Raw genomic sequence first — 21333 nt, 5'->3', positions numbered from 1 at the left:
GTATCTGCAGTGTTCACAGAGCAGCTTTGGTGAACATGACATTGTCTGGTGCAGTAATAGGAGCTGAACACTTCATCATGAAAACCGAGACACACACGTCAATATCTCCAGCTGAGAAAGTGGCTCAGAACCGCATGGGGAGCCATACGTGGTGGTGAGGGCAGCTCTGATCAAAACCAGCACGACAACATGGCTCAGACAAACACCACCTACCTTTACAAGCTGCTGTTATTCACAGGTCTGAGGTGGAGACATGCTTCTCTTGCCGAGGTCATGGTGAAGTTTGGCTTGGATCGATGATGATGGTGATGATGATGAGGATGATGAGGATGAAGATGATCTAAGGCCACGGAGGTGCAAGGAGGATGAAGCAGGGACCGGGGGCGCGCTGCAGGAGGCTCTGTGCAGAGGTGAAGGAGGGCTCCGGCCGAGGTGAGAGAAGCGAGAGAGGAGGGGGAGGTAGAGAGGGAGGAGCCGCATCCTCTCTTCACCTTCTCCACCTCCATCTGTAGTCCTGCCCTCAAGACCCTAAACCTAAATGCACTGAGGAGGTTAACCTCAACGTCTCATCCATCCTTTCAATTCAATCTGTGGTCGCTTCTCTCTGTTTTTATCACTTTGTTTTTAAAATATCTTGAACAGCTGATTTAACAGACACTTTGCCATGTGCTTTTTGGTTTGTGTCATACCGCCCCCTGATGTTTAGTCAGCGTAATCTCATCCAACATCTGTTGGCTGATCCAGGTCTCAACATCTGCATGCATCTGTCCATCATGCACACATAACTCACAGATCGACGTCCAGATGTGAACATGGGTGCAGATTTACAACAATACAATTTAAATAATTTCACACAATCTTATAAATATCATGTACCCCTTGTCTCCATGGTTGTATTCTATACTATTCTTTATTATTCTATATTCATTAGCAGAGCAATTTTAGTCATTTCCAATACATCATAATAATGTGTTTTACTGACAAAGAAGCTCATGTAATGATGTGGTGTGTGAGCATTAACTGTATATTTCCAACCTTTATGACTCAGAGGGAGATGTATAGATATTGGGGTTAATTTTACATCCAATATAAAAGACAGTCATAGGGAAAAGCAGACTGTCCCCGATTTTTTCATGATTTTCTGTATATTTGTCTAATAATTCCAGAAGGTGTGAAATCTTGTAAAAATCCTCCAGAGCATGATGCTATTTGGACGGAAGATATCTTTATAAGCTCTAATAAAGGATCAACAAAAAGCCATTGAGGACAATGTGTTGTCCTTTTTCAGATTCCTGCTTGTAATTGCACGTGAATTGATGTCTAGTTTGGGACAGAGCCACAATTAAATAGAGTCTTGACCTTTGTGAACACTCCTCAAAGGCTCAAAGACATCACTACTCTGTAATCAACCTATTCCAAGAGCTTCTCCCGAGAGACTCAAGAGACCAAAGCAATCTAATTCTCTGATGAAGGGATAATCATGATGGTGACCTGTGTGTCCCTCACCTTCTTCTCAACACATACAATAAACATCCTAGACAAGCGTTAAGAATCAGGTTGGACAATAGGAACGGTGGCACAGTTTCCCTCTCTCTCTCCTAAACATTAGAAATGTTGTAAGTAAAACTAATATGATCAGTAATAATAATAATGGACTTAAGCACATTAAGATGTTTTTCCTGCACCAATTGCTACAGAAGAAAACAATTTTAAACAAAGTCTTGTTTATTTCCCATTACAAACCACAAGAGCACTATGAAAAGAATGCAAAGTTCATGGATTTATTTTAACAAAATAGATATTTGGTGTCATGTGAATGTCACAGAATTTGATTTGAAAACACAAAACATGCAGATAATCAGATCAGCAGATTCCAGCAGAAGAAGGTGGAAATATTTCCTGTCATACGCAGAATCTGTTCAAAACTGAATGATACAGTTGGGAGCTCTACAAACCTAGTGATAAAACTCTATAGTCACTTGGGACAGCCTCGCTGAAACACATCTATAATTCACACCATACATTTTAGCACAATAACACACACTTTACACTGACCGTTGAAGTCAGCTGAATAAAATTGCACTTAATGGAGACATTGATGGGTTGTTTCCCAGAGTTAATCTGTTCAATGATCCTATAGACCTGTTATAAAAAGTAAAAACAATGCAGTAGTATAATTTACTGATAATAAATTGATATTTTACACACAAACATCAGTATAATTTCACAATCAGCATTTCTTTCAGCTGCCTCTGCCTCCACTGGTTGTGTTTTAGAAGCTAGCTGGTTAAATTAAACCAGCTAGAGAGGATCACAAGATGTGCGTGAAGCTCAGATGTTCACTACGGTTTTCTCGATAATTTACCACCAGGTTGCTATCGTTGGTCAGCAGTGCTCGTGTCATATGGGACAAATGTTTTTTATTCAGTAACAGTTATAAATGTGCGGATTTTATCTCAAATTCATGTTCCCATGTTGTGGCCGGCTGATTGCATGTTTCACTGATGGTGGAGATGGTGGAGTGGTTCTCCAGGTCGTCTGGGTCAGGCAGGTGCATCTTGATGAAGATCGTATACATGAAACTTCCTAAAACACCACCGATGAGTGGGGCCACCAGAGGAACCCAGAACCAGTAGTTGTAACATCTGGAGAACAGACAGATTGACCCATATTAACAGGAGACCTACATGTCTGGTTAATATCAGTTATTGCACAAATCACTATATTTTCTGTCCAATACTTTATTACCAATTATTGTGTAATTTAACCAATAAGCGATGCAAAGGCAGTTTTAGCCTCTTATAGCCTTTTTGTTTTTGCACATCTACTGAATGCTTCAGTCTCAGAGCTCCTACAACTACAGAAAATAATAGGGCTGGCTGTTGAAGATAACTGATCATCTTTCTCAGTTAGTTCAGCCCGAATGGGAGCGAAAGGTTCAAGTGAATATTCCACTTTATATTCATCAAGTGACCAGAAACACATCTCCAATAGGATGATAACCTTATACTGTCTGGGGGATGTACAGACAAAGATCAACACAGGTGAAATGGTGCTGGTCTGTCAGCTTGTTATTATTTTTGTTCTGCCTCCTCGTGGGCAAGAATCAATAAATGTAGCTTTAAATAGATTAGATAAAGTACAAAGTTTGTTCACCACTCGGGAAAAGCCATTTGATGATATAGAGCGACAAGTTGTTTTATGGAAGAAACAGCATATTATCATCAGCTGTTCTAACATAGTTCCGCAGGAAACAGCTCTGAAGTCTGATAACCTCTGACAGATGTGATAAACATACACGCATGAGCAGTGTTTTTGTCAGATAAACACTTACGTGAAGACCTCAGTGCCCCAGCCTGCAGTCAGCGTGAGGAGGCGTGGCCCCAAGTCCCGAGCAGGATTTATTGCAGCGCCGCAGTTCCCTGACATGGACATGGAGATCCCCAGGACGATCACCGCCACTATGGCAGGAATTAACTCTGTGGGAGCAGGGGTGTTCCTCTTCTCATTCAAACACAGGATGCACAACATCAGCATGCCGGTGCCCACTACCTGAAGACATATATGTACAAAGCAATGAGTTGAACAGCTGTTGAAGTACAACCCTAAAGTTCACACACTCCAAACTGACCTGATCAAGGAAACTTCCACCCAAAGACATGTGTTCTGCAGGATATGTGGCAAATATAGATGCTGTCTCATTTGGACCGTACACCGTCAGAACTCCTCCACTAAAATCCATTATAGCATCTGAGAAAGGAAAGCAGTTAATGACAAGAAGCAAACATCAGACAAATCGGATGCAGACTTGTAAGTTTGTAGAGTAAATTAAAGGTACTTGTATTTGAAATTCTTTAATACGAACCATAATACACTAGGAAGACAAGCCCTGATGCCATATATGCCCCCAGCAGCTGGGAGAGGGAATAGGGCAGCAGCCGTCCCCAGGGCACCTGGCCCAACGCACAGAAACTCAGGGTCACAGCCGGGTTCAGATGAGCACCTGCAGGATGAGAAGGAGCGGAGAGAAATGAGAAAGAGTGTCCGTTGAAAGAGGAGTTCTAGGTCCAATGAGAGTCAGAAAAAAACCATTGAGTTCGGATTAGTGAATGTCTGCAGTGGACATCGTTAACCAGAGTGTTGTTTGGATCGTTTACTGTATCTGTGAGGTAAAAAATCTGATAAATATCATGTATAAGTGTCATAATGTTAATGCCCATTTTAGATGTTTTTACCAGTGATGCCCTTGGTGAGGTACATGGCCGACATGACGCCCACAGAGAACGCCATGTTGACCGACAGAAACTGGCCTTTAGTTTCCCTGCTGGTCTTCACCTGAGCAGCAGCCGCGCAGCCAAAGAGCTGAGATCCAAAGGACAGATGGTAGGAGTTATCAGGGAAATAAAATTTCAGTTGAACAATAAATAATCCTCCAATACAGAAGAAAATACATTCTCTAATGTGTCTGATTTGCAATTAACATTATTAATCACAGATTTGTGGTTGAAAGGCAATTGCTTATCTCCTCATAAAATTAGACTTGGACTTGAAACTGGCAACAATAGCAGTAAAGAGAACACTAAATCCCTACTGATGAAAGGATGACACACACACAAGCACACACACACAAACACACACACACACACACACACACACACCTTTTGTAAGCGGATATAGTGGCACAGTGGCAAACACGTGCGGTAAGGCATTATTACTGATTGAACTTTATGGGCAATAAATAACTATTGAGACAGTTATATTATGTCTTCATTACAGGCTAACAAATAATATCCAATAAATACAAAGGCTATCAAAGACTTTAATGATTTCACTTGAGAAACGTGGTGCCAGTGAAATAAGGAAGGTCCTGCCATGCTTGACAAATACTTTTATGGATAATGACAGTGTATAAAAATCACTCATATTTTGTGATATCTGGGTTATGTCTCGGTATTTGTTTCTGGGAAGATTATGTAAATCCTAACATCACCATGAAGAAAGTAAGAAGAAAGTAATTTGCATTTACATTTATTTAATGTCTGTATACTTTCTGCCTAAAAAATGGAAATGAAGAAAAAACACACACATCTGTACAATCTTTGCATTTTTTTAATTTACACAAAGTTGGGAGCAAATTTACTAATACAAAGAGTTTTATATGGAACTCGAATACTGTATACTGAATATCTGTGTATTTCCGATAGATTTTTGCAATAATAAAATATTCCCAACTGTAAATTCAAATAAATAATATCCAGCATATATGTACACTTGATTGTCCTCTGTACCCAGATCCAAAAATGTATACAAATAAATAAAAAGTTAAAAAAACATGATGGAAAAAACATAATGCTAGAACAAGAGAAGTACTGAAACTTTGTCAGTGTAACTCACCAGCAGGACAAAAGTTCCCAGGAATTCAGCCATGCACTCTTGCACAAGCGGGTTCCTCACTCTTAGAAAACGTAAATTCATTATGGCTGGAGTAAAATGAAATTCTCCTTCTCATCCCACATCTGTCTGTCGGTGTTATGAGGTCAAACAGCTGTTGTTCTCTTTGGTGTGAGTCTGTCCAGGAGCTGTTGGTGTCAGTGACGGAGGGGGCCAAGCGGAGCTCTCACCTGATCATCTGAGGATCTGTATCCCACCTCTCCGCAGCTGATCAAACACTATTACTCATTTATTTGTTTGTGACACCTCCGGATAGGCTGGTGCGCAGAGTGTAATATTCCTCTGTTGGAGGAGGTTAGGTGTGTGAACAGAGGCCATAAACAGTCAGGTTATGTGTTGACAGCGTGGTCACAGGGCAATAAGCTACAGTGTACATACAGCTAGATCTACTGGTGCTTATGAGCAATTTAGTTTGGCACTCGGCCTGTTAAATCAGCACAGCCAGATATTTACATTATGACCCACTGTATCTGTTACTGGTGCATATTTGACCAGGAAAATTCCACTGATCAGTGTCCAAGGTAGTGGAAATCCACTGACTAGGTGTCTCACTGCTGTGATACCGTCTACCTGACAGGATGGAACCCTTATTTGGTGATGTTTTTCTTCCAACTGGTACCGCGGACGGACGGACACAGCAGATAAGACACAGATAATGATCTCATGTCTTTCATATCTTCTTTTTTTCATATTATGTTTTATGTAACGCCTCTTTCTATTAGTTCTGGCTTTTGTGAACTTGCGGCCAGTTCCACTTTAAGCACCTCTGCTTGTTGTGTAAACTCTGCAGAACTTATTATTATAAAGACTCAAAGGCAACTCCAGTCTGAGAATCTCATTATTTCAAATCTCAAGATGAATTTCCATCACAAACTATATATCCTCTATTAAAGAGCCTGAATACATCAATCAAGCCTTGTGTATAACCTTGGGAATTGCATAAAGGAAACCAGATATGCTCTGGCCCAAAAAGAAAGGTTAAACCCAATAGAAATACCGCAACAATAAAAACACACAAACAAATAAATTGAGACATTTCCAGATGCATCAAACCACACCCAAATGTGTACAATAAATCTATTGTCCTAAGTGCAATTGAACTGGTAAATCATTAATTACATTACATTTAATTTAGCTGACGCTTTTATCCAAAGCAACTTACAATAAGTGCATATATGGTTGTTATTTATCATTATAATTATATAATAATCATTTTGATAATAATTATCATTTTTGTAACCGATCTGTTGAACTGTATAAAATGGTCTGTGATTGAAATCCCAGCTTTATTAGTTTTATTTTGGTAATCTATGCTGTTCAGAACAATCAGAACAATACAGTTCAACCCTTACTAAAGAAACATTGTTTTTTTATTCCACATAGGAATATCCTTTCATAGGAAGAAATTCCATTACTATTAAAATTTGTTTTTATTTCTTTGATTATTAATATTTATTGTTCACCATTTTGTTTTTTTCGGACTGAGGTTAATTCAAATACACATATTCCTTCAAGCCAATCATTCTCCAGAACAACATAATAAGTTAATTTACAAAAGTTCTGTAGTAAAAACCGAGATTGTGGTGCAGAAGGAGCATTGGACAACAAATACATGTACAGGTATTATCAGGACTGGTGTGGTGAGTTGTTTGGTGGTGAGGTTGGTTTAGTAAGGTGGTGATAGGGAAGCCTATCTTATCACAAGTTAGCTGAATGTCACCGCAACCCCTTCCGACTCCCTTGAACTCTGGACCACTAATGGATTATGCAAGTCAAGTACATAAGTGCCGTGTTGGAGTAAAATAACTGTGTTATTGCTGATCACTTTCCTACAGGCACGTGGCAGTGACACGGAAACCAATTCACATCAGATAAGATGTAAAGCTCACAGAGACGGCTTGATGCTTTTGTTTCATCTGACATAGTTTGTCGAGGCTATAAGTAAAATTTAGATTAATGATTATCTTCCCACTATATAAACCTTAACAATGTGGAGACTGTAAAACTGATATCGTATCTATGCATCCCAGTTTGGTGCATAGAAGGACAAATAACTTGACTCTGCAGTTTTGTCCCCAGAGTTTTTTTTGCTAACTTATAGAAATGATAACCAATGATACTCTTTCGCCCTCTGCTGGACACAAGAATAAAAAGCGTCACTTTGTTAGGATTTATTTTAAAAAAGTAAAAGAAACTTTGAATGCACTTATAATGTACTCACAACATGTTACAACGTGTATTTAAATTTACAGTACAGTATTTGGCATAAAAATTGGTTCCTTTTGATAAACGCATGAGCCATTAGTACATTTTAATTATTATACATGAATAGCACAGGCCTTGAGGTAGATGTGATCCAGTAAAAGAGAGAAAAATAAATACTTTTGCCCTCGTCTTTAAAATTATGCTTCATTTTGGGCTTAAACTCTCTGTGTAAACAAACTGTTGTATTGTTTCAAAGGCCCAAATATCCCAGGTAATTCACGTCGTGTTTCATCCAAGACACTATCCCTCATCATTCCCTGAACTTTACTGTGCTTCCATAACCCTCACGTTTCCAGATGTTTCAGAGGGCGGGACAGTACCAAGTCCACGGGACCAGAGGGGAGTTTTCTGATCAAGGTCCAAGCCTCCAGACGCCTCATCCCCACCACGCTCACACCCTCAATCTCCAGGACTTCATCGCCGGGACACACCTTGTCGACTGGACCGCCTGAAAGGACAACAGAGACAGGGAGTTTTTCAATAAATTACTGTTTTTAAAACATCTGTATACAGTGTGTGTGCTTTCAGAGTCTTAATTCTGATAAATATATGAATCAGCTCTATAAAGAATTGATGGATGAACGAAACCTTTTACACAAAAAGTATAGAGAATCTTTTTTGCCACCGCAGCCATGATCAAATATTTCTTGAAAAACGTCAAGGTATTAAAAATTCTATAAAAGTAGAGGGGACTGATATATAGAAGCAGTAATTCTGTGCACAGTCTGGTATTGTGGCCTTGTCATCTTATTGTGTGTATTCTTATGGTTCTCGTATTGGGTGCTGAGCCCGTTGTTGTGTGTTCTTGGCTGGGTGTTGTCTCCTGGTTCAACCATTCAACCTGTCCTGAGCCAAGAAGTCAACCCTGTGAACTTCCTTCAGTGAATAAGGACCGGTTTGATCACTACTTCTCTGCCAGAACGTTGTGGTGACGTTAAACTGTATCTCTTGGGTTCAATATCTAAACCAGTCCACCTCTGTTTTGGAGCAAACAAAAAAATGGACATATTTTTAAAACCAATATCTTGGTCAACCCACTAAAATAGCTCCTCAAAGAAATAATGCTTTGCCTTTTAATAAGTGATTGTAGGAAATGTTGCAAATCAAGGAGACTGACATTCTAACAGTGTGAGGATTTGTTTCAGATACCTAAAGATCCAGTGTGTAAGATTGTGTGTCAGGGATCTATTAGCAGAAATTGAATATAAAATAATCTCAGAGATGTTTTCACTGTTGTGTTCAATCTAAATTGTACAAATTGTTGTTTTCTTTACCTCGGAATGGGCTCTTTATATTTAAATAATTCAGAAGCAGGTCCTCTCTACAGAGGCCACCAAGTTTTTTACACTAACTCAAACTCAACAAACTAACACCTTTTTAGTTTTTATATCAACTGAAGGCTACAGGTTCCTGATTCATGTTTGTAAGGGCGGGTGAGGTGACGGGTATTCAGCTGCAATATGCAACTTTGCCACTAGATGTCACCCAATTCCACACACTCAACCTTTAATCTTTCCGATTAGCACAAAACAAATAGTCCTGTTCGGTCATCATATTTTATTGCTGGCTGTTGAGTAACATGAATGTATTAGAAAATGTCCAAAACGACAACAATATTTGTTATTTTCTTAAAGACAAAGAATTGTATCTATATTGCACATTGATATAAGCCGTGCTCAAATATCTGCATTTAACGCCGACCTGATAAATATTGAGTGTCAGTTCTCACCCTGGAAGATCTTCTGTACAGTGAGAGGTCTGTTCCCCAGACTGGAGCCTACACCTCCCTCCAGACTGAAGCCCAGGTCCCTGCTGTTCTTCTCCAGAGAAACACACATGTGCTGACCTGAGAAAAACACAGACACTGTATCTCACTTTGAGAAGACATCAGTCGTAAATCTGGCGTCAGTCTGAAGTCGTTCAGTGTCTCACCATCAAAGGTGATCTGGGTCTGTGTTGGTCCCGGAGTACTTGTCTGCACTCCACTCTTGAAGACGTCATTAATGCCTCCCCTCCTCAGGACCACCACTCCGGTCTCACGAGCCTTTGCCCTTCTCAGCACCCTCAGAACCTCCCAGTGGGTGTAGCCGCTCAACGCTGTGCCGTTGATTGACAAGACCTGGTCCCCTTCCATGATGGAGCCTTCCTTAGATGCCACGCCTGAGTGAAAGACCCTATGGACCTGAAGAGAAGATCACTGTCAAGACACTTATGAAAAGACTGGTGACAATCATTTTGAAAACATTTTCAGGAGAGAAACAAAAACATGGCGCCTCCTCACAGTGACAGGCTTGCTCTGGTCCACGCCTCCTGCCACACTGAAGCCCAGTCCAACTCCCATCTCCTTATGGAGAACAGCCACCTGCACATCATCATAGTCCTGCAAGACAGAAGAAAAGTTGTAACTTATCTCATTTTACGTTTAATAATAATAATATTAATAATAATAGTAATAGTTCTATAACATGGCAGAGAGCAGCAGATATGTAAAACAGCGGGAGATGACCTGCAAGAAAGGTTAATGTGAACCTTGGACTCTCAAGGATAGTTAGAGGATCCAGAGTAACCTAAACCACCAGGGGGACCACATTTTCAAGCCTTGCAGGAGCTGTTTACAGTCCTTTGTATGCATTTGTATTCATATGTGCAGTTAAAACTATTGAAATCAGCCAGAGCATCCCTCCCTTGAGATAAGTGAAAGAGACGTAGGAAAGGAAGTGAAGCTAACTGTGGTCAGGTATAGCTGCTCTGCGTTGGCCCTTGTTCATGCTGCAACGTGCAAACAAATCTTTGAAAACAGCTGTTAAGGTACCTGCAGGGTGTTGTCCCCCAGGCTCCGGACATCCTCCAGCAGCCGGTCCAGCTCCTCACTGGGCATCACTGACACGCAGGACAGAGCCGACACATCTGAGCTCAGTGACGCCGACCTCCGACCTCTCGACGGCCACTCATCGCTGTCGTTGTCTGACTCGTAGTCAACCCCAGCAAAGCTACACAGATCTGAAAGACTGTGAGAGCAAAGTATCGAGGGTAAAGACGCTGAGGGATTGAAAGGAAATTGATCGTGCTTTGCATTTCCACAGAACCCACCTGACGCAGAAGCTCCTGTTATCTGACTGGCTCATGTTGCTGGTGACGGTCACAGAAGACTCTCCCGAATCTGAATCATAGTTGGAATCTTCATCCCTCTGCGTGCTTTCGTCGTCATCCTCATCATCTTCATCGTCACTCCACACCTTGATGGCTGAGTTCAGGCCTGCTACCCAAGAGTCAAGTTCCAGCACTGGTTTCCTCCCTCTCTGCTGGGCGGTGGTGACCTCTGAAGATACGAGATCATGGAGGTTGCTGTGGGAGGAGGTGGCGAGGGGACGAGGCCGAAGGGAGGAGTCTGGATAAAGAGATTTGGGGGCGGAAGTGCTGTCATGTCTATCTGCAATGGGGGAGGTCTTTTCTGGTTCTGCAGTAGGTGAATAAACAGGTGAGTGGATGGGGGTGTTTGTCGGCGTCTGGTCATCACTAACCGGTGAAGATGCCACATTAGTTGATATGTCACTGGAGTTAGACAGTAGCAGGGTTGGTGTATTGTTGGCTGTCATGTCTTTCCCGCTTGCTTCTTCAGGACTTGAGACTTTGGCGAAATCCGTCTCATCGATGTAAAACGCTTGACGGCGTCCTCCATTTAGAGTGATTTCAAGTGAACTCTTGAGTTTGGAATATTTGCCAAAATCTTCAGAAAGGTTGTCTCCGCTATCCGTCCCCTTTCTTTCACTCTCAGCCAAATCAATCCCTCCTTTGTCTTTCCTCTCTAGTCTGACCCCGTCCTCAGATAAAAACCTTTCTAACAGCAGCTTCTTCCCTGCCCCTGTCCCTCTTTCTTCAGGTTTATTGGGGACCTCACCTCCCTCTTTCAAATCCCTCAACCCACCTATCGCTTTTGCCGACCAGCTCTTCTTCACGCCATCATAGCCCCTGCTGAGCTGCGTGGGCACAGAGAAAGCTCGTCTGGGTATCAGGACATTTCCTGTTGCCAAACCCTGAGCTCTCTGTGTCAGAGCCTCAAACTGGCTGATCTTATTCCTCACGCTGGCTGGAGCTGAGGAGCTCTTCTTGGGTATAGTTTTATTTGGACTTGACTCAAATACATCTTCACAAGCGTTGCTGCTCTTCAGTTCAGTTTTTTCTTTAGCACCTTTTACTCCATTAGTTTCCTTTCCATCGTTGACCGAGCCTTGATCCCATTTGCCGTTCATGCCTCTCTCTGTGAACCCAGATGAATCTTTGAGAGCAGCTGATGTCTCTTCTTCTAAGAAAGGATTTGGTGCAGTAAACCCTGCTGCAGCCCTGGCAGATCTAATCTGAGCGGCCACAGTGTTCCTACTCCTCGCTCTATCCAGAGACTTTGTTCCTATATCCACCAAGCCCTTCTCCCCGTTGACTCCACCTTCTTGAGGAAACCTGCCCTGGACTTGCCCCTGCCACAGCCCCCCCGAAACTCTCCTGCTCCTCCCTGGAGAAAGTGAATTCTCAGAACCTGTAGTGTCCTTCTGAGGTGTCCAGGGGACAGATCTGATGCTTTGCATTGGACCGAGGCTATTTTTCTCCCCTAATGAGAAACCCCTGGGGAAGGTCCCCCCAGCTCCCCTTTCGTATGACCTGTGTGATGAAATTAAGGAGTCTGCAGTTGTAGCAAAGGTGGAGAAGTCCCTAATTTTGCTGTTATCCTCAGCTTTACTGCCACCAGCAGTTCCGTAGAGTTTCTCTATCCTCTCCATTATACTCTGACCTCCTTTGGGCCCGAGTGATGAAGCCTTCTCTGTGAACCTGGAGCTTGGTCCAGACTGGGACCTCATCCTGGAGGGGAGAGAATTACCCCTGCTGACCCTGACCAACGTCTGGCTCAGGTGACTCACCGGGCTCCTGTCCTGAACATCATTGGTTTGACCTGCAGAGCTGTAGGTGTGTGTTGAAGTCATCGACCTATTCCTCACAGCTTCAGCCCGTCTTTCATCGAAGCCTCCAAGTTGCTTAGTGAAGTCCCCTCCTCTGCTGGTTGACAACATGTCAGCTCTGGTTCCCTGGACAGGAATCTTCGCCTCGTCTCCCCAATCCAAACTTTTACTTCTGCTGGACAGGTTGTATCTCCTCCCCTCTGTCCTGCCTCGACTCTCAAACGCAGGGTTTTCACTTCTGTCGGTGCCGGACTCTGTGGTCGTTTTGTCTCCTGTGCCATTCTGGTTCAGCTTGGTGGACGTTTCATGGCCTAATGGTTCCTTCTCCTCACACTGACCTTTAACACTGCTACGACCACCAGTGCTGTCTTGATATTTAGAGACTCCATCCCTTTCCTTATTCGTACCATTTGTGTAAGGATCTGTCCCACGTCTCTCTCTTTCTTCGTCTCCTTCAGTACCCTCCCTCACCTCCTCTATAAAACCTCTGGATCTCCTGACACCTGGTCTGCGGGTGATACTGTACGAGGGAGAGCTGGCCGAGCGGACAGTAAATTGCGCCCCTGTCCCTGTGTCGCACTTGCTCACTGGAGTTTGGAGAAAGGGCACTTCCATTGTCTGAGAGTAAACAAAGTTAACGACCTCCTGTCAAGTGCCAAATCCCAGAAAGAGAGCGGAAGAGTGTCCTTGATATTTAAGCGGTTCCGAGCCACTGTCCTTCAGGCTACACTCAGGCAGCAGTTCAAAGACAGTGCGACTGTCGCACACTTACAGACCCCTCATTAGGTTCTTGCACGGACACAAATTGTCCATTAAAAAGTTTGATGTTTCAGAGCTCCTCTCGACGATTCTCTGACTTGTGGTCTAGAAGTGACGAATCCTCTGGGCTCCTCTTTCTCCCAGCGTGAGCTCAGCCAACAGCTCCCATCGCCTGCCAAGCATAAAAATATACATATTTCCATAGTCAGGACAGGATTCTGCTGGAATGTTGCGATTGTGGCGACTCTGGCTGCTCAAAAAATGGTCAAATAGAATCACAGAGTGGTGCAGGACACCAAACACAGGGTGTTACAGTGATGCAGAAAGTGAACAGTGAACGATTTGAAGGGGACAGGAAATTGGGCAAGAGAACACTAACACTACTGTTTTCTCCCTCTAAACATCTGTCATTTGTGTCGTTTTACATTTTACCTTCCTAACGCTCCCCTCCCACTGACTGAATGAGCCCATTCACAGAGCAGTGACACTCTGGTGGCTCTCTTTGTTGGACACACTTATCATAACGGCTGTTTACTCAAGCAACATACTCATGACTATCTGTCAGCGTCAGCTAAACCTGAACCGAAAACTGGAAAAACTCACCTAACAGCAATCCTACCTGCAAAGACATTTGCAATAAAGAGTCACAATCGGTCTCAGAGTAGTGACTGATCGAAACCTTGTGAAGGAGTCACATGAAGCGATCAGATAAGATGGAGTCCAGAGTTATTTACATTTACATACAGCCAAGAGAACGAAAGATAATGGTGCTGATGGACAATGGCTCATCAGGGATATCTGAGTGTTCAGCCACACACACACAAACACAAACAAACACACACACACACACACTCACACTCTTTGTTTGATCATTTTTCAGGTCATAAATAGGATCCTATTGACATTAAACGCACTAACTTTAAGGTGTTGATTTACTGCATGAACAAAACAGGACAGAACCATTAGATAAAACTAGATTAAGTGTCTAAAGATGTGAAGTTGTTTGCGGTTATTTCTTGTTGTGAAGTCTGGGTTAAGGCTTTGGGAAACAGTCTCTCAGATATAGGTGAGTTTGAGTGTCGGTTTACAGAAACACCTGTTCTGCCAGGTCACAAAGCAGCCTCCCATCTGGGTAACCCGGGCAACACGGCCCCGTTTACTTCACACTCTCGCAAAAAAGACACAAATGCACCTACACACACATGTACTCTTATTATACATTAACTTATTGATCCATCAGCACATTCACACACACACACACACACACAAACACAAGCGCCTTACCGTCTCTCAGAGTGACCTCTGTCTCGTACCATTGTGTTGACACTGGTTCATAATGAAGGCAGCGCTCTGCAATGACATCAGCTCGTGAAGCCTTGTTCTCTCTGTCGCTCTCTCGTTCCATGAGCTTTGCATGATGGACTGTGTACAGTGACTCAAACCGGCCACACTGGTTTGTCCTCTCTCTCTTTCTCTCTATCTCGCTCTCTCTCTGGCTCTCTCTCTCTGTGTCTCTGTCTGTCTCTCCCTCTCTCTCCTCCCCCTCCCATTGTTGTTTTCTCCCTCTTTTCCTCCCCTCACAGGGTAGCATTCCTGACTACAGCTCACTGAACACCTCAACAGGGAGTGCACACATAAACACACACACACACACACACACACACACACGCACACACACACGCGCACACACACACACACACACACACACACACACACACACACACACACACACACACGCGCACCCTCCAAACACCTACAGCTCCATCCCTCGGGGTACAAGATGTGACATCAGCATTTCATGGCCCAGTGGAGAGAAGATCAGATAATGTGTGTGAAACCGAACAGGAACGACGTTTCCCAACGTAAGCTCATAACATCACCACACCTCAGGTGTGCAATGGTCTGGGCTGAGCAGGTATCAGAATACATAATAACAAAGCACCTTTAATCGGGACCAGAGGTCGCAGAGACTTTATATCCACTCTGAAAGACCAACAGAGATAAATATTATCAGAATAAAACCTGTCGTGTGTCATATGTTCAACAAAACAGAAAACGTGAAGGACTGTAATGTTGATTGAAGGGGAGAGGCCTTAGATATACTATTTATCCACATTGTAAAAGAAGGATTGTTTGTGGTTAATCTGAATTTGCAGAGTAGGAAGGTGAACAAACAGAAATGTAAAGTGCAAGAAGACCAGTGAAATACAAAACAATAGTACTTACAGTTTGTCGTTAGAAGCGTTGTGTAACGTCTCATTTTCTCAGTGCTGCTTTTGTTGCAGACACCTGCTGCTACTGTCTTCCGCTGGGACAGGGGAAACTGTGGTTACCACATAAGCGAGCTGCAAGTAGAAGTAAGACATGTCTGTCTCTCTGCAAAAGTCAAAGAAGCACAGAGCCAAGGCTGAGGGTCCTCAGGATCCAATCAATGTGTAGCCGTACACACAGAGGACTGGTGGGCTGCACACTCTCCTCAGGACACAGATAAGTTTGTGAGGGGGGGGGTAAATAGCTGAAGCATTGCTCCACAGACACCCACCCTTGTTCCTGACAGAAGAATGGCACTCAGTGTCTGCAGGATGTATGCAAATCAATGTTCTGCTCACACAAACATACTGCTGGTTTAAATTCATTCTTCAGGGTGTAGGATTATATGAACACGCCTCAGCACAAGTGTTGTGAGAAATGACAGTTTGTGGTGGTTTAATCAGTGGGTCACAATGGATATAAATAGTGAATTGAATTTCAAGCAAAACAAAAATACACAGCAACAATGGGAGGACTGGGTGATTTATTGGTTTGTATCGTTTCATTAATGTGACTCTCAGAGCTTGAAAATTACAGGACTGACTATTGTTCTCTTTTTTTTTGTCAGTGAAGAGATTGTTTATCAGGAGTCTTTGTTGTGTTGTTGTTTGTTTGTGTCCTTGTGAAGTTACAGCTAAAAACAGGGGAACAAATGTAAAGCTTATGTTATAACAGAGGAAATAAGACATAGAGAAAATACATGAGTATAACAAAATGATATGAAGTAAATAATAATTTGTAAACATCTGTATTCTGCTAACCAGCTGTTCCTCTCACCACCCAGGGCTGGAGACAGAGTGTGGTCAGACATTCAGCTGTGAAAGAACCTCCCTCCAAGGATCCTCTTTTATAAAAGCATTTTTATAAAATGGCTTTTAACTAGACAATTGTTTAATTCCTTGTTTGGTTTTCATTATTATATTGATAGGAGGTTTGTTTGTTTTATTGCATTATTTTATCTAATATGTTTTGAACATTTGTTATTGCACTTTGTATTTTCAGTTTTAATGTCTATGATGCACTTTTTAAACATGAAAATTGTATAATTATAATCAAAATACAAAATATTATTTAATATAAAAATGAATAATAATAATGACACATACGTGCGTTTTGGAATGGTTTTTCATTGGATGAATCAATCATTTAAATATCCAAATGAGGACAACATTGACAATTTGGCTTCGTAGCTGAAAGAATTTCCAAATTAAAATGAATAATTTGGTAGTTTGCTGTACCTTCTCCCTTTATTTTCATTTTATAATAAAAAAATAAGTTGTTCATATCCTTTTTACTTTTCCAGAGAGTTGCTGTGTATTGATTATTCACATTTATAATCTTGATATGATCTGTTGGGATTCATATGATTTATTATTTCATGTACTTCATGGTAACAAATCATAAGTCACCAGCAGGGGGCAGGAGAGGCCGAAGAGAACAGCAGGCATTACGTCAGCCTGTCCGTACCGGTCATGTGACTAACACGGAAGTCAATAAAGCGGCGACATGTAGAGACAAACAGCACAAATCTCTGTTTCTCTTAACTTCCTGTTGTTCTGCGTCTCGCTTGACGGCGGCTCCATGTTTTTTTAAAGAAGCTACTTCCTCAATGTGACTTTGTACTTTTTCCATTCGACGTGTTGTTTGTCCTTTGAGCTGATATCTGTCTGGTGGGTTAGAAAAATGAAAAATGATTCTCTGCTGTCCAGCGTCAATGTGGTGCTTGTCATGGCCTACGGGAGTCTGGTGAGTTCTAACTCCGAAGCGAACTCAAGTTCCAACTTACAATAACAACGATGTACACGAGTCTGTGTCAGATACACACGATACACACCAGTCACACCAGTGTACAGCTGCTCTAGACCAGTTTCACTACACAACCCGTATTGTGTGCTCATTATACTTTACCTACTACTTCTAAAAGCCACTGACTTTCTATGATCTAACACAAACCCCTGCGATCACACTCACACAGTTTGAAGTTCACAGATGTCATTTTACAAATGAGCTGTTTTAACTCACATTTAAAAGCCCATAAGATCCCTATCACTCCATATCAATGAAACTTAGGGCTCTGTGATAAAAACAATGTCAATAATAATCATACAAAATAAAAAATAGCAATGTACGTCGTCCATTGTGAAAACACAGCGACTGATCGACCTGAGATTTATAATTTTTTTTGCCATTTATCAAGTGTTTGTGATTCTCTGCGCATAAAGAAGAGTTTAAAACCACATCAGTCTTTAAACTAAAAAATAAATAATACTGAAATAGTTATAATAATGTTTTAGCCCAATCGTCCAACCTTATTACGACACTGAGTTTTATCAAACCAAACCGCTGATCACTCCCCCACCATGGCTACACACACCTTACATTTTGTCAGACACGTTTTGGTTCAGATCAAAGTTTCCTGTTTGATTCTCTCCAACAATAATCAGTGCAGCTTCTGCGTTGCTGTGTTTTCAAGTATTGCACAATCGGAATTTTGCCTGGTATGAACATGAGAAGTACTGTAGTGTTAAGTCACGCTCTTCATTGTTCATTCTTAAAGTTAAAGTGTTTTCATTATAGAAGATCCACGTTTCCAAAAAGGTGTGCATCATTTCAAACTATATGTATTTTAATTTGACATAATTCTCAAAAATCCTATATTTTTATTCTGGATATTGATTCAAATTAGACCCGGTTTTAATTCAATAAGTCTAACTTTCACATTTCTTGTGTTATCTTAAAATAAATAAACAAGTAAATAAATAAGTGTATATATATTCATTCATTTGTTTTGTGTTAATGTTAACTCATCCTCTATAGGTTTTTGTTTTGCTGTTCATCTTTGTCAAAAGACAAATTATGCGGTTTGCCGTGAAGTCTCGGAGAGGACCACATGTTCCCCTCGGCCATAATGCACCAAAGGTAAGACCCTCACCATCTGTGCACTGTTTCACTAAGATTTTGATACTTTACTTTTTCTTGTGTGTTTACTGAAGCATTGTGTCTGTGCTGCAGGAGCTGAAACAAGAAATTGAAGCCAAACTGAGTCAGGTTCAGAAAATCCAATTTGAGCCTCGTCTGCTGTCTCCAGATGACGACCGGATAAAGCAGAGAGAACAGAATGGTTAGATGAGCAAACACACCCAAACACACACACTAACACACGCACACACGCACACACATGCATACACTCCAGTCCTAAAACTATCCTGATGATTTTATACGAGTGCATAGAAGAATCTGTGTGTATTGCAGGTTCCTATGACTACTTGTACAGGATGAGAGCGCTGGATGCCATCAGAGACACGGGTAAGCTTTCCTGTCACTGTTTGGTTTTGCGTTGCCATGACAGCGCTTGAATCCCACTCCCCCTGTTACAGTTCTACCTGTGCTACTTGTCAAAAGATTTTCCTTTCCGCGACCTGGGTGGGACGTCCACCGCTGTGACGGGGAAACGATTTCGGACCTGGATCCTGCAGCTACGCAATAACCACTGCATGTTCCGGGACAGCCAGAGCTCCCTCATCGACGCCGTGCTGGATGGATACAATAAAGCTAGACATGGGGCTGAGGTCAGTATGGGAGAGTGTGTGTATTACAGGTTCAGTTATGAAACCTATGCAGTGCTGTGTCAAAACTAATAACTAATAAATACCATCTAAAGACTTAGTTAAAGATGTAGAATGGCCCACAGTAGAGCATTTACCGGGTTCACTCCCCTAAACATACCAATTTTTTCAATTAAATGAATTATTCCCCAGGAAAATCAGTTGAAATCACAGTTTTTAAGAAAGTGATCAAGGATTTCTGAATCCGCTGCTTGATCCAGATTCACACCAGAATTAAATGAGTTGTTCCCAGACCCATATCGCATCCTTCCACCAAGTTTCATGGCAAACCTTCTAGTGTTTTTGCGTAATCTTGCTTCAAACATGTAAAAAAAAACACAAACAAACTGAGCAGGTTGAGACCGTAACCTCCTTGTTGGAGCTAAGTATCATATATATATATAACATACAATAAAGATCAATTATTTCAAATGTGTGGCCGAGCACATAATAATTACACAATATGATTGTAATTGCAAGTCCAATCCAATCTGATGTGTACTGTAATTTGCCGTTGACAGATGGGAGGATGCAAGAAAGTCTTTAAAGGGTCAATAAGGCGTTTGAGTATCACATTCTGGATTTGCTTTCTTTGTCTCCCATCTTTGTCTGCAGGTTTTTGGTGAGGCAGAGTTCTTAAAATACCGGGAAGCTCTAACTGAACTGGCGTCTGCGTGAGTAAACACAAACCTCCCGCCCGCAGCGCTCTCTCACAGCTCTGCTCTTAATTTAATCCCAATGTGGAATGTTAATCACACACTGGGTACAAGCTGTTTCTCTCTTCCCTGTTGCAGCGTGAAGTCTCACAGCAGCAGCAGCACTCCCAGCCAGCACCATCAGTCTGCAGCCAAAGACCTGACCAGCAGCACGGAGCCGGCGAGCTCCGCCTCCTCCCCGACCCAGACCACCTACCTCATATCTACGCTGCAGCAGCGCAGCAAGAGGCCCAGACACTTCCTGGAGCTGAAGAACTTCAAAGACAACTACAACACTCTGGACAGTACGCTCTGAAAACCAACCTCTGATGTCCGTCCAAAGGAGAAGGTCGAGGTGGTGTGGCCGGTGGTTCCAGCCGCTGTGGATTGTGATGGGGTTACTGTCGCCACATCCTTTTCAAGTGATGTAACAAAAACACAGCCTTCCTACATTAACACATATGACCTGGTTTACTGCCCAGTCCATATCAGACTACTGGCCTAGTGCTCTTTACCTAAGTGTAGCTTTAGTGTATATTCTGTATTATATCATGTGTCAGCGCTTTATATACGTACACAGATACTGTGACTATAACGAGTGTGGTTGACTTGACCAAAACAAAAGTGCAAATATGCAATGGCGGATGACAATCAGTATTTATTGCACAATGTACAAGCCTATGCAGGATTGTTGAACCCATCCCACTGTATTTAAACATGCTGATAGTTGCGGGTGCTACTGGTGTTAATGGCTGCTTCACTTTACTGAGAATCACACACTGAATTTGTGTCTGTTTTTTGTCTGTTTGTGTCTGTTTGTGTCTCTACTGTTCATGTGCTGCTGTGAATTCAGCCTTGTTTTAAGCGTCAAATCTTTGTTTTCCAGAAGCCATACTTGATTTGATGAATTTTGATGATTAAGTGCTCTTGTAACTTAATAATTTCCCTCAGTGCAATGTTATTTAACAGTATTCCAGTATGTCCATGTCCTCTGACTAAGAGGTTCTGTCCCTGGGGTCGCTCTGACCTGGTTCTGCCTGGAAGGTGTTAAGATTCCCCGGGAGGAGTTCTCGTGCCTGAAAGATTCCAATTTTTTTGTGGTATTTACTTGCCATCCAAATAAAAATTTACATAAAGTTGAGTTGTTGTACAATGTTTTTTTTGTCGACACATGACAATAATTACCACTGCTAAGGAGGGTTATGTTACGTTATGTTTGTTACATTTTTATCACTATATTTAAAAACAAGATTTTCCACCGATTTCCAAAGAAATAATAAATGGATATTAATTTTAAAA

General features: G+C 42.0%; 3 protein-coding genes across 3 annotated transcripts; 1 reads left to right on the top strand and 2 right to left on the bottom strand.

The window, feature by feature from the left end:
- Positions 1-2309: 2309 nt before the first annotated feature.
- On the bottom strand, positions 2310-5475 carry aqp10a (aquaporin 10a). Its single transcript, XM_061081349.1, has 6 exons — positions 5395-5475; positions 4236-4362; positions 3866-4003; positions 3632-3750; positions 3335-3552; positions 2310-2645 (listed from the first exon to the last, which is right to left on the bottom strand). The coding sequence occupies exons 1-6, from the start codon at positions 5473-5475 to the stop codon at positions 2435-2437; spliced, it is 894 nt and encodes a 297-aa protein (XP_060937332.1). The 3' UTR covers positions 2310-2434.
- A 2202-nt stretch (positions 5476-7677) lies between these two features.
- On the bottom strand, positions 7678-13357 carry si:dkey-92i15.4 (uncharacterized). The gene is made up of 7 exons (XM_061081350.1): positions 12332-13357; positions 10807-11506; positions 10529-10724; positions 9998-10096; positions 9649-9898; positions 9446-9562; positions 7678-8164 (listed from the first exon to the last, which is right to left on the bottom strand). The coding sequence occupies exons 1-7, from the start codon at positions 13278-13280 to the stop codon at positions 8001-8003; spliced, it is 2475 nt and encodes an 824-aa protein (XP_060937333.1). The 5' UTR covers positions 13281-13357; the 3' UTR covers positions 7678-8000.
- A 3875-nt stretch (positions 13358-17232) lies between these two features.
- On the top strand, positions 17233-21175 carry c11h1orf43 (chromosome 11 C1orf43 homolog). The gene is made up of 7 exons (XM_061081257.1): positions 17233-17480; positions 18552-18653; positions 18747-18855; positions 18987-19040; positions 19137-19303; positions 19955-20013; positions 20134-21175. The coding sequence occupies exons 1-7, from the start codon at positions 17418-17420 to the stop codon at positions 20348-20350; spliced, it is 771 nt and encodes a 256-aa protein (XP_060937240.1). The 5' UTR covers positions 17233-17417; the 3' UTR covers positions 20351-21175.
- The last annotated feature ends 158 nt before the right edge of the window (positions 21176-21333 follow it).

This window comes from Limanda limanda, chromosome 11, assembly GCF_963576545.1.
Source record: "Limanda limanda chromosome 11, fLimLim1.1, whole genome shotgun sequence".
Classification (NCBI taxonomy): Eukaryota; Metazoa; Chordata; class Actinopteri; order Pleuronectiformes; family Pleuronectidae; genus Limanda; species Limanda limanda.
The sequence above is the reverse complement of the archived record's forward strand: the minus strand, read 5'-3'. Positions and strand labels throughout refer to the sequence as shown.